This window comes from Silurus meridionalis, chromosome 22 (genome assembly GCF_014805685.1).
Source record: "Silurus meridionalis isolate SWU-2019-XX chromosome 22, ASM1480568v1, whole genome shotgun sequence".
Classification (NCBI taxonomy): domain Eukaryota; kingdom Metazoa; phylum Chordata; class Actinopteri; order Siluriformes; family Siluridae; genus Silurus; species Silurus meridionalis.
The window spans coordinates 12,325,866-12,338,399 of record NC_060905.1 but is presented as its reverse complement, the minus strand read 5'-3'; the positions used below and the strand labels follow the sequence as shown (position 1 = coordinate 12,338,399).

General features: G+C 41.6%; 1 protein-coding gene across 4 annotated transcripts in view; it reads left to right on the top strand.

Annotated features, from left to right (window-relative positions):
• Window positions 1–12,534, top strand: part of dlgap3 (discs, large (Drosophila) homolog-associated protein 3) — a 155,336-nt gene that overhangs the window by 123,543 nt on the left and 19,259 nt on the right. For all 4 annotated transcript variants that reach the window (XM_046834838.1, XM_046834840.1, XM_046834839.1 and 1 more), the window contains one exon: window positions 9,933–11,029. In XM_046834838.1, the coding sequence (XP_046690794.1) occupies window positions 10,004–11,029 (1,026 nt within the window). In that variant the 5' untranslated portion in view covers window positions 9,933–10,003. The remainder of the gene's footprint in view (window positions 1–9,932; window positions 11,030–12,534) is intronic.

Genomic DNA, 12,534 nt, shown 5'->3' with positions numbered 1-12,534 from the left:
ATCATGGAGAAAGCATACTCTTTTTGGTGTTTAGCTGTAACCCCAGTTATTTCATGTGAGCGAGAATGACATCTCGATGCCAGGCCACTTAGTGCTTTGATTGAGCTAGAATCAAACAATTGTCTTTATAGTTTAAGATGCAGATGCCCTGAAGTCTCAAAGGGGACCAGTGCTGCATTCACACACTTTGTGAAGGTGCAGGGTAAGAGGGCAAGACCAAACGGAAGGACCCAATATTGGTACACCTTAGTTCCCTGAAAGCAAACCTGCAGAAATTCCTGTGAGAAGGAAGGATGGATACATGGAAAGATAGATACTTGATCTATCATGACAAACCAGGGTCAGGGTCAGCGTCTTAAACCTGTGCCTTAATAGTGAGCGGTTTAGCTAAAGTAGATCTAGAATAGGACGCAACCTCTGTCCTTTTTGGGAACTATGAATGACCGGTTGTAGAACCTGGATTCTCAGTCTGATGAAGGGGCCACCACAATGGCCTCCTTCCTCAGGAAAGTGCCTAACTCTTGTTCCATGAACAGAGCCTGCTCGAGTCCCACCAGAGTGGAGGCAGGTCACAGAAAGTGCTCGTCAAGTTTACTGGACGGGGGAACTTTCTGCTCATCAGCCGGCCAATTAAAATTTAGCTTGGCTATAGCACAGGTCACAGCCTCCATTAGCTCCTCGACTGTCTATGGGTTCATTAGCATCCAACCCCACCCACCCCTTATCAGGGGGAGGAAGACAGGTGGGGCGTAGCACTCTCTATGTAGGGGGAAGAAAAGTTGAAAGGCGTGCCTCCAAGCCCGTTTCAAATCTCCTGCCAAGTCCTAATGCGAGCCCCATGACCTCATTTGCCGCTTTGCCTCAGCAAAAGCAGGGCCGGAACCGCGAAGAATGTGGGAGCACCCCCTCAAGGAGTGCTCTCCATAATTTTTCAGACATTTACCACTTACCAAAAAGCTTACTTTTGGTAAAGATTATGGAGAGCACTCCTCGAGGGGGGTGCTCTCACTCCTCGTGAGAAACACACTCAGAGCGATTTCTGAGCAAACTTTACTCCATGTGCTTTTATAGCTTCCTGGTCGTGATGTCATCCCCCCAGTGATGCCATGCTTTCCACTGGACGGATTACACACGTGATTTGAAGCGTGGACAAAGCAGAAGCATTTCCGAAGCGTTGTTGATGCAGCTCGAGTTCCAGAAAGGGAACCTTCATTTTATCCAGGATTCATATGTATGATGCAGAAAATTTTCTTCAGAAAATAATTGACAGATTATAGTCGGCTGTAAACTCCCAGACATTTTCAGCAACAAACCTCATCTCCCAGAATGCACTGCTACTGATTAAGCATGAGATTTATTTTTTTTACATTTTAAAATAAGGCAACTGTGATTTTTGGAAAACACAATCAGTGTCTGATTTGGTGATAAAATCAAGAAGGGCCACTAGCCCATTTTCAATATATTCCCACGAATGTTGTATGTAACAGTAAGGCCTAGGTAGTATCATTAGTTTGAATGAACACATTTATTTGGAAAGGAAAGAAAATTAACAAAATCATCTTCAGATAGTAGAAGTGAGTTTAAGACCCAGGGGGAATGGCTTATCAGTTAGAAGGACTTTAACTACTACCGGAAAATGGCTTTATATCTTTATATGTGTCACAGGAAACATTTGAAATAAATTTATTACGTAAAGAGGGAAAACATCTATACAATGAAAGCTTGTGAACAGGGGAATGGAAAAAACTTCATTGGCGTTAAAAGACTCAGTGAACTTGTGCTATGTGTAGATTCCTTTTTTTCTGGCAGATAGGAGTAGGTTTGCTGTTGGTTTGCTGCTAAAGCAGACCAGTGTCAAGGTCAGACATGTGGATTCTGAGTTGCTGTTCACTAAGGGAGTAAAGAGTGGCTATTTAAATAACTGTAGCTATTTTTTTGTCAGCTAAAACCAGCCTGGACATTTTTCTCTGAAAATAATGTATATCTACTTACAAAACTCTCTCAGTGGATGTTTTTTGTTTGTTTATCACACCATTTGTTTCTAAATGTCCAGAGAGAAGTGTTCTTATTTAAGTGACCAGAGAGTGTATATAAGATCCTATAAGTAAAATCCCTCCTGACTTGATAAAAGAGTGTGGCCTTTGGTATTAATATGATATTTCCTGCACATTTGTTTAAAAAAAGAAAAACAAGTGGTATAAAAAAAAGCTTTTGTTTTTGTAAAAAAATCTAAAAAATAAAAAATTATTATTGATTATTACAATAGAGTATGCATTAGAGCAATTTATACCCCATAGTGTCAATGCAGTTATTGACAAACCTAAATATTAGAAGCTAAATTATTAAAGAGGGATTTTGTTTCATACACAGAATTTTCTGTCATTATTATTTATATGAATTCAGTCAGCCATGCACCCTCCAGCAGCTCTGGTAAAGTTGCATTTTGTTCAGTTTGTGTGTGTACTCAAGATCTTTGCCTTTTGCTTTAAGGGTAGTGATAGAAGCAATATGTCTAGAAACCTCAGACTTCAAATATGGATCCCTTAGCCTTTTACCTTAAGTATCTACTGACAAAAGTTAAACTCCATGACCTGTTTTTTTTTTTTAGTTCCCTGATATGCAATCATTGTGTCACAGATCTCCCTCTTTAGCATGTTTACCATTTCACTGAATAGAATAGAATAGAATAGAATAGAATAGAATAGAATAGAATAGAATAGCCTTTATTTGTCACATATACATTACAGCACAGCTAAATTCATTCTTCGCATATCCCAGCTTGCTCGGAAGCTGGGGTCAGAGCGCAGGGTCAGCCATGATAGGGAGCCCCTGGAGCACAGAGGGTTAAGGGCCTTGCTCAAGGGCCCAAGAGTGGCAGCTTGGCAATACCAGGGCTTAAAATTCCAACCTTCTGATCAGTAACCCAGCCCCTGAGGCACTGGTATTGGCACTGGCCATTCTGATTTTCAGCATTGCGTCATAAGAAAAGTCTATTTTAAATTACACTGAAGTAATTATGATTTGTATAAAAAACAAACAAACAACAAAATAGACCAAAATGATCAGCACAGTTTCTGATCATGCTATAGAGGTACGGAAATTGAGGTCTTTACATGTGGTCTTTAAATCACCAAAACAGCAGTTTTAATGTTTCACTAGAGAAATCATAGCTTTCAATTTGTCCATATTTTGCACTAGAGCTCTAAATGACTTATTTTTGTACTACTGTACAAGCATAAGATGCAATGACTAGCTCTCTATATCTTACCTCTTCTCCACAATTACAGGTGGTCACATAGGGTCAACTTTATCAGCCCGGCCAAAGATCCAGCTTTCCTTCAATTTACTTAAATTTACTAAATATAGCATTCAACACACACTTAGGAGTGGCTATTGGACACTAGAAAACATTTGGTTTAACAGACTAACATCAGAAAGATGCCTTATTGCACATTGAAGAATGTGTGTCCATTCTTTGTTGGAGGGACATCATGACAAGAGGTAGATAAAGCCATTGTGTAAAATACTTCTAGCTTCCTGCTGTGTAACAGTGGATGGCTTTATTACATGACCACTTAAAGCTTTTTTTTGTCTCTGCTTTGTTATGCAACAGAAAAAAAAATTCAATTGGCATGTTCTGATGCTATGTGGCGTCTTCAATCAGTTTGCCGTCTTATGAATTAGATCATAATCAATATGTACACTAAAATATGTACAAAGAATGATTACAGTACATTGGCTTGACAGAAAATTCAGAACAGCACCTTTTGTGGAACAGATGCATGCAGAGAATACTGTAGCCTTCGTTTAATATGGATAATTTGACATTAGGCATTAGGCAATAGGAAAACAAAAATACCTCGGTTTTTCAGAGTTTCCTAGTATTTGCCAATTTGGATAAAGTCACAACAGAAGGTGATGAGACAGATAGAGCTCCTGACCTCACATGTAAAAGCTCTGGGACTGAAAGTCAATCAGAAATAAGTCCAGCTGTGTAGTTCATAAGCATGAAAGTTAGCTCATGTGCCATGTAAATATTTGTTTTCCCATTTTCCCCTTAATGTGTTACCTGCCAATTTTCATCAACCTGCTAACTCTCTTCTATTATAAGACTGCTACCAGCTCAGAAGGGTAAAGACAAATACATATTTTTCCTGAGAAATCTGTAACTGACCAACACGTTTTTTTTGTTTCTTCTTCGCCTTCTTCTTTCGGCTTCTCATCAGGGGTCGCCACAGCGAATCATCCATCTCCATACCCCCCTGTCCTGTATATCTGCCTCTTTTAACCCAACTACCTGCATGTCTTCCCTCACCACATCCATAAACCGCCTCCTTGGCCTTTCTCATTTCCTCCTTCCTGGAGGCTCCATCCTCAGCATTCTCGTACCAATATACCCCATGTCCCTCCTCTGCACATGTCCAAACCATCACAATCTCGCCTCCCTCACCTTGTCCCTAAAAGTCCTACATGCGCTGTCCCTCTAATAAACTAATTTCTTATCCTGTCCATCCTCGTCACTCCCAACGAAAACCTCAACATCTTCAGCTCTGTCTTCAATCTCCACCTGCTGTCTTTTACTCAATGCCACTGTCTCTAAACCATACAACATCGCAGGTCAACCTGCTCTCTACTCTCACCACAAATTACAATATCATCCGCAAACATCATAGTCCATGGAGACTTCTGTCTGACCTCGTCCGTCGACCTGTCCAACACCACTGCAAACAGAAGCCTCAAAACCGATCCTTAATGCAGTCCAACCTCGACCTTGAACCAGTTTGTCATTCCTACTGCATACTTTACTTCTGTCACACTGTCCTCATACATGTCCTGCACCACCCTCACATACTTCTCTGACACACCTGACTTCTTGATATAGTACCAAAATTCCTCTCTCGGAACCCTGTCGTACGCTTTCTCTAAATCCACAAACACACAATGCAACTCCTTCTGACTCCTCTATACTTCTCCATTAACATTCTCAAAGCGAATAATGTGTCTGTGGTGCTCTTCCTCGGCATAAACAGATGCTCACAGATGGTCACCTCTTCTCTCAGCCTGGCTTCCACTACTCTTTCCCATAACTTCATTGTGTGACTGATTAACTTTATTGCCCTGTAGTTACTGCAGGTCTGCACATCTCCCTTATTCTTAAAGATCGGTCCCAGCACACGTCTTCTCCATTCCTCATGCATCTTCTCACCTTCCAAAATCCTGTTAAACAATCTTGTTAAAAGCTCCACTGCCATCTCTCCTAAACATCTCCCAACTCAGGCCCACTCGGTATAAATCCTTCTCTCCTTCCTTAGTGTCCAACTTCTCATATACGCCTCATATGCCTTTTCCTTGGCTTTTGCCACATTCCTCTTCACCTGCTGCCACATTTCCTTGTACTCCTGCCTACTTTTCTCATTACATAGATCCTAATTCTGTTTTGCCAACCTCTTTTTCCTTATGCTTTCCTGCAATTCCTCATTCCACCACCACGTCTCTTTGTCTTCCTTTCTATTTCCAGATGTCATACCAAGTACCTTTCTAGCTGTCTCCCTTATCACTTCTGCAGTAGTTGCCCAATCATCCAGCACCTCTTCACCACCACCAAGCCCCTGTCTGACCTCTTCCCTGAATCTCACACTACAGTCTTCCTCCTTCAGTTCCACCATCTTATTCTTCTTTCAGTTCTCTTCTTTCACTCTCCTTCTCTTCTTCTTCATCTCCAAAACCATCCTACAGACCACCATCCAATGCTGTCTAGCTACACTGTCCCCTGCCAACCCCTTACAGTATTCAATCTCCTTCAGGTTGCATATCCTACATAGAACATAGTCCACCTGTGTGCACCTTCCTCCAGTCTTATATGTCACCATATGATCATCCTTCTTTTTAAAATAAGTGTTCACCACTGCCATTTCCACCCTGTTAGCAAAATCTACCCACATCTGCCCTTCCACATTCCTCTCCTTAAAGCCATACCTACCAATCACCTCCTCATCACCTCTGTTTCCTTCACCTACATGCCCATTAAAGTCTGCCCCAATCAGCAATCTTTCCTTTCTAGGTACCCCTCTTACCACTTCATCTAACTCACTCCAGAATTTTTTCCTTATCCTCCATCTCACAACCCACTTGTGGAGCATAAGCACTGATGACATTTATCATAATGTCAGAAACTCTCTTCACCTCCACTACACTCTTAGTGTACTCTTCCTTCAGGATCACCCCTACACCATTTCTCTTTCCATCCATACCATGATAGAAAAGTTTAAAACCACCTTCAATGTTCCTGGCCTTAATTCCTTTCCACTTGGTCTCCTGAACACACAACATAACTATGACTGGTAAAAGGAGAGAGGTAGCTGATATGATGGAGAGGAGAAAGGATTCTCCTCTCCATCATATCAGCTACCTCTCCTTTACCAGTCATAGTATCAACATTTAAAGTATCAAACCTAAACTCCACTCTCTTACACTTCTCCTTTTCCTGACGTCTTTGTAGTCTTCTTCCACCTCTCCTGCTCCTCCTTTGGCCAACAGTAGCCTAATTTCCACCTGTACCCTGTTGGCTAACAATACCTGTGGCGGTCGTTGGTAACCTGGGCCTCGACCGATCCTGTATGAAATTCTCTTTGGTGATCCGCATATTTGCACGTTTTACACTGGATGCCCTTCCTAAACCAAACCTCCCCATTTACCCTGGCTTGGGACCGACACTAAATTAGTGCACTGGCTTGTGCAACCCTAATGGCTGGGTTAAGTTTTTTTGGAGGGGATGTGTTGGTGTTCGCCTTTTTTACATTCATGAGCTCATAATAGTGCTGTAGCATTTTTAAGAACATGTAAAGGTTCCCTGGTAGTCTAGTGGTTTGGATGCGGTGCTCTCACCGCTGCAGCCCGGGTTCGATTCCCGGTCAGGAAACCTACCCCAGCTATGAGGGTTGCACAAGCCAGTGCATTATTAGTGCTGGTCCCTAGCCCGAATAAATGGGGAGGGTTGCGTTAGACAGGGCATCCAGTGAAAAACATATGCCAAATCGAACATGTGGATCATGAACACCGAAAATAAAGTTTTTATAAATGTAGTCATGTGTTAATGTCGCGTGTTAATGTAGCCTGTCAACACTGCAATGGTGCTTCACATCAACCACCAAGGATGCACATATCTGCAAATGATGTTGAGATGGAGGAACAAGCTCTGGAATAGGCAAATGTATTCTGTGTTATTTCTGTGTTAAAGTGCTACCTACATAGTGGGCCAATACAACACAGTAGTATATGCACTGTCTCTCAGTATGCCTGTGTTCAGGGATTGAAAAATTCACAAGCAGGTGGATCAGATCATTTGGAAAACCTATGGCAGAGAGGAAGTCAATATTTTGCTGAATGTAGTTCACATAGAGGGCAGAAACAGATGTTTTGAGGCAGAATTTGTTGATGCCGGATTGGCAAGATTTACAGATGGTGTTCCACTGCTCTCATTGTTATAGATGACACTGCAACACATCTCTTAGCTCAGTATATTTGATAGCCTCATTCTGGCTAAACAGGCCATAGTTCCACCTGCTGTTGATGATATTGACATGTCCTTTGTGTCCACTGCTAATCAGACCAGACCTGCTGTCTCAGATGATTGGGTCACTGTGGCACATCAGACCACACAAGTTCAAATTATGGGTCTGGCCCCTGTGAGCTACTTGCATTAAATGGCTTTCCTGCATAGCAAGCAAAAGAGAACACTTCGCTAGTTCCAAAGATAAAAACTTATAAAAAATCATAACACACAAATTACCATTACCATTTTAAAGGTCTTTTTTAATAAACTAATATTAGATTCTGAATTGTAATATTTAGATTATGCCTCCATTATGTAGTGCTGTTTAAAATTCAATTTAACTATAGTATACATTAAGTGTACATGAACTAAAGTTTCCTAGTTCCCTCTCTAATTAATCCCTTCTTACATGTTGTTGTTCCATGCTGACACTTTTTGGTTTAAATACATTTTTAAATAATCCATTTGGGTAAAACTTTGAATGTTTTACTTCTTTTACACAGTTCTCCACTTCTAATCACACATTTCCAGATAAACTAATTTCGTAATAATGATTTTGAGGAACATATTGCTTGTTTTCTGGCTGACCGTTAATTTATTCATTATTACCTAGCATTGTTGGTCACCTCTTTTTGTGAAATAATATTATGATGCATGACCTATCAGTTGTATGAAAGTTATAAGTAGGGAAAACATCAACTCAACATGGCAGTTTCCAATGCATTACAGCTTAGTGCGATAAAACAGTATGTGATTAAGTGTTTGAGAGTGTGTTTTTTGTCTGGATCAGTCCATATGGTGTTTGTGCTCAGGTGGAGCAAAGCAGTAGTTCCAGATTGTTAGTGTGAGCAAAGAGAGCAGACAGAACGATAAGTGTAAACTCAAAATAGAGGAGAGACGTATGGCTATTCAGACAGACACTCTAGAAAGGCTGTCAGGGTTCCTCTTAAACTGAAGTAAAAGAAGTAGGTCAGAAGTAAGGATCTAGAAATAGCTAAGAGAAAACGAAACAGATGGAGAGCAGAGAAGAACAGGGGAAGCGTCAAGAGACATTTGAAAGACATCCCTGAACTATCGGCGATGCCTTTGAGATGCATTTGATCCCTTTGCTATTTCACGTTACTATCTACTTAATCTCTATTTCCGTCCTTGTCTGTGGCTGACTAAGGTGTGATGCTATGTGACAAGAATTGTTGTGGACAAGTGGCACTTAAAAGAATGCTGAGAGACAGTGACTGACAGATACCTCTTCTAAATTACATACACATCACACACTGTGTTATTTATCAGTGATGTGTGACAGCACTTTTCAACTTCCTCTCTCTCTCTCTCTCTCTCTCTCTCTCTCTCTCTCTCTCTCTCTCTCTCTCGTTTACTCTCATTACTCAGTACTGCACCTCTAAACACACACCTCTTAGTGTACACATCTAACTCACAGCCATACATAGAGTACTTAATAATGCCAATGATCCTTGAGTCTGCATGTGCATGATGGAGGTGTCTAAGTGTACTGGCTACAGTCTAGCAATGTCTAATTACCTCCACTTCTTTTACCTCTCAAACCAACATCGTTACTAAACGACCTGTCACATAAAGACGTTCCCTGTTACACACACAGAGGAACTCGTTCTCCTTACTGTCTCGCTTTGTGGTGTTTATCTCGCTAAGATTAACAGGAACCCAGCATAGACAAAGTAGGCATGAGTCACTGGAATTGTGTGTGATGGGCATGAAATGGGTTATGGGATGAATTAGTGAAACAGCATGCTTGCTCTTCTAAATGAGTTTGGAATCAGTTAGCAGGGATGTGGGATGTCTCACTGCTGCAAATAAACGAACGTTGTTCAGATGTGTCAAGAGTGGGGCTGTGTGTGTAATCAGATGTTCTCAGAGTCAGCTGCTGCTGTAAATAATAAAAGTCTGATTGGTTCACTTTCTTGAAGAAAACCACAAATTGTACAATAATGCATTCTCAAAATGTCTCTAAAGAAAGTCTTTTTACAGAGTGTACCTTTTACTGTACAAGTGAAAGCGATTTGTATCCCAGATGTCTACACTCAGTATTAGGAGAAAAAACCTGACAAAACATTTCTGAGTGTGATCCTGACAGAACTCTCACAAAAAGCACACAGTATTTTATACTGTCAAGGGTAATAGGCTAAGCAGGTAGAAATTGTAATTCTGAATACTGCATAGTCCTGATTAATAGTAGCTCTCTCCGAGTCTTGATTTGTGTAGCAAGCAATTGTGTGTCCATCTTTATTGATTCTAATAAAATTATATCTTTAATTAAAATAAATAAGAATAACATGTAGAACATAAGTGAATTATTGAAGGAGACTAAGTCTAACCATGACTTTTTTTTTCTTTTTGTGTGTAGCTGACTCCAGCGCAGCCCTGTCGCGCCCACAGCGCCCGCTCTCGGCCCGGGCGGCTCACCATGGCCCAGCTATGAAGGGCTACCAGGTGAGCCGCAGCCTGTCGCAACACTCACCCGGGCCATGCCAATGCACACCTGAGGACTTTGAGGCCACACGTGACTACTTACGCCATGCAGACCATGCATACTACCCACCTGGTGGACCCCCTGAGCCTCTGGCACTGCCCCCTTCTGGAGGAGGCACTTTCCCACGCTCTCATTCCACTCAGCAGCAGCCATATGACTCATGCGAGGAATGCTTATCTTCGGCTGGGCACGGGCATGGACACGGGCATGGACATGGGCACCCAAAGATGCACCGCATCCCTTCTAACCTGCTTGATCAATTTGAGAAGCAACTACCCTTGCACCCAGATGGTTTCCATACTCTACAGTACCAGCGCTCAGCCAGTGGGGAGCAGCGCAGCGAAAGTCCCAGTCGGATCCGCCACCTGGTGAACTCTGTCCAGCGCCTATTTGCCAAGTCACATTCACTTGAGGCACCATCCAAGCGTGAGGTTAATGGAATGAGAGATCGTGATCGAGAACGGAGTCAGCGCACTGGAGGGGAAGATGGCACAGGGCACCACCACCCAGGTACACATCAGTCCCGTTCGACCCGCCGCAACAAGAGTCGGGAACGCAGCAAGAGTGGAGACTCACGTCATGACTCTCGGCACTCCTCACGCCACCGCAGCAAAACAGCAGGCTGGTGGAGCTCTGATGACAACCTGGATAGTGACAGTAGCTTCCTGGTGGCTGGAGGCAGGGGGGTAGGACGGGGATACCCGCCAGGTCACGAGACTCTAGATGCAGCCATCCAGGAGCTAACCTTAAAGAAAGGGAAAGGTCCAGCTCCTGGAGAGTGCCTGGCTTGCAGCACCATGGCCAGGGTAGGAGATAGTGGTCATTCTCTTAAGAGGAGCACCTGGTCAGCCATGACAGTCAACCAAGCCAGAGAAGCATATCCTACCCCTAGAGGAGGAGGATCAGGTTATGATAAAGCTCTAGTACCTATGGAAACAAAGTTGAAGGAGCGTAATCTCCATTACCTACAGGCAAGTTTAAGTGTGAGTTTGTGTGTGAGTGTGTTTGTGCATGCACATTTTCAGTGAATAAGAGACACTCTTACAACCTTTCAGGATGACCCTCCTGGCACGCATACACAGTATGCTTTCAGCTATTCTTTAGACTAGATTTGGCTGCAACTGAGCATCAGCAGTGGCATGCTATGTGCATCATGATTCAGCTGCTTGACAGAACAGAGAACTGATTCATTACACTAACAGACTGCCTCTGAGTTGTTAGAAAATATGGTTAGTTATCTTGCTGGGCTGCAAGAATATGATGTGTAGAATATGATGTGTGCACTAGTGTGCACTAGCATACTATCTGTGCTAATACCTTTACAGGTACAAATACGAAGACATACTATACATGTTTAAGCAGCGTTTCTTAGATGATTGAATCCAGGTTAAAGAAACCATTGTGGCAATTGTAAAACTTACAGCTGCAGATATAAATCTATTATAAAGGATACAGGATTGAAAAACATGTTTGAAATACAAAGACACAGAAATTAGCAAGGTAGCAAGGTTTATTATTGTCCACATTGGGATAGATTTCAGTAGAAATATTAAGTTGGTTAAGGCACAAAGACTGTAAAAAAAAAAAGATTTTCAGGGTAGTTTGAAAGCTTTTTTGTAATATTAGGCACTTGCTGTCTAGTAGTACCCACTAACAGGTGCCATGAGATATATATAGGGGTGTAATGGTACACAAAATTCACGGTTTGAAGTCAAGGTTCGGTTAAATTTTGGTAGAGTTAGAGGGAAGAAATGCAAAACATAAAATTGCATGTAATCTTTTTTTTAATTAATGCACTTTATTATTAACATTTGTGAACATTAACAGATTGCATTTAAATGTGATAATAATATCACATTGGAGCTACAGCACCCTTCCTTCGTTATCTTACCATGGCTGGCAGAAGAAAAGAATGAGAAATAATAACAATATTTGATAAAAAAATTTGATGACTCTCTGCACTCCTCATGCCACCACAGCAAAACAGCAGGCTGGTGGAGCTTGCCTCCGTTTATATATAATAGAATAACTCAAATTAATGCAATCCAATTTTTATTATATTGATTCAATAAATTAAACAAATGGAAAAAAAGTATTAAATATTTAAAATTTGGGTAATACGTGTGTGTGTATGTGTGTTTTTACATTTAATATAAAAAATGTATGAGCATGACATTGAATGGACAGAACACATTGGAGCTACAGCACTCTTCCCTCGTTATCTTACCATGGCTGGCAGAAGAAAAGAAGGAAAAAGGCAAGAGATGGCAGGAGAGAGACAAAGCTTTTATAACCAGGATGAGTGTGAGAATATCACTGGGTGGCAGCAAGCCCCATGCACTTACACAGATAGATCAATGTAATGAGGAAAAACAAGCTTTCCAAACACTACTGGGGATTTTTAATAGATGATACACATCGTATACAGTGTAATCGCCCTCTCATGTAAGGTCAAGCAATTTTTCTGTACAGTGTC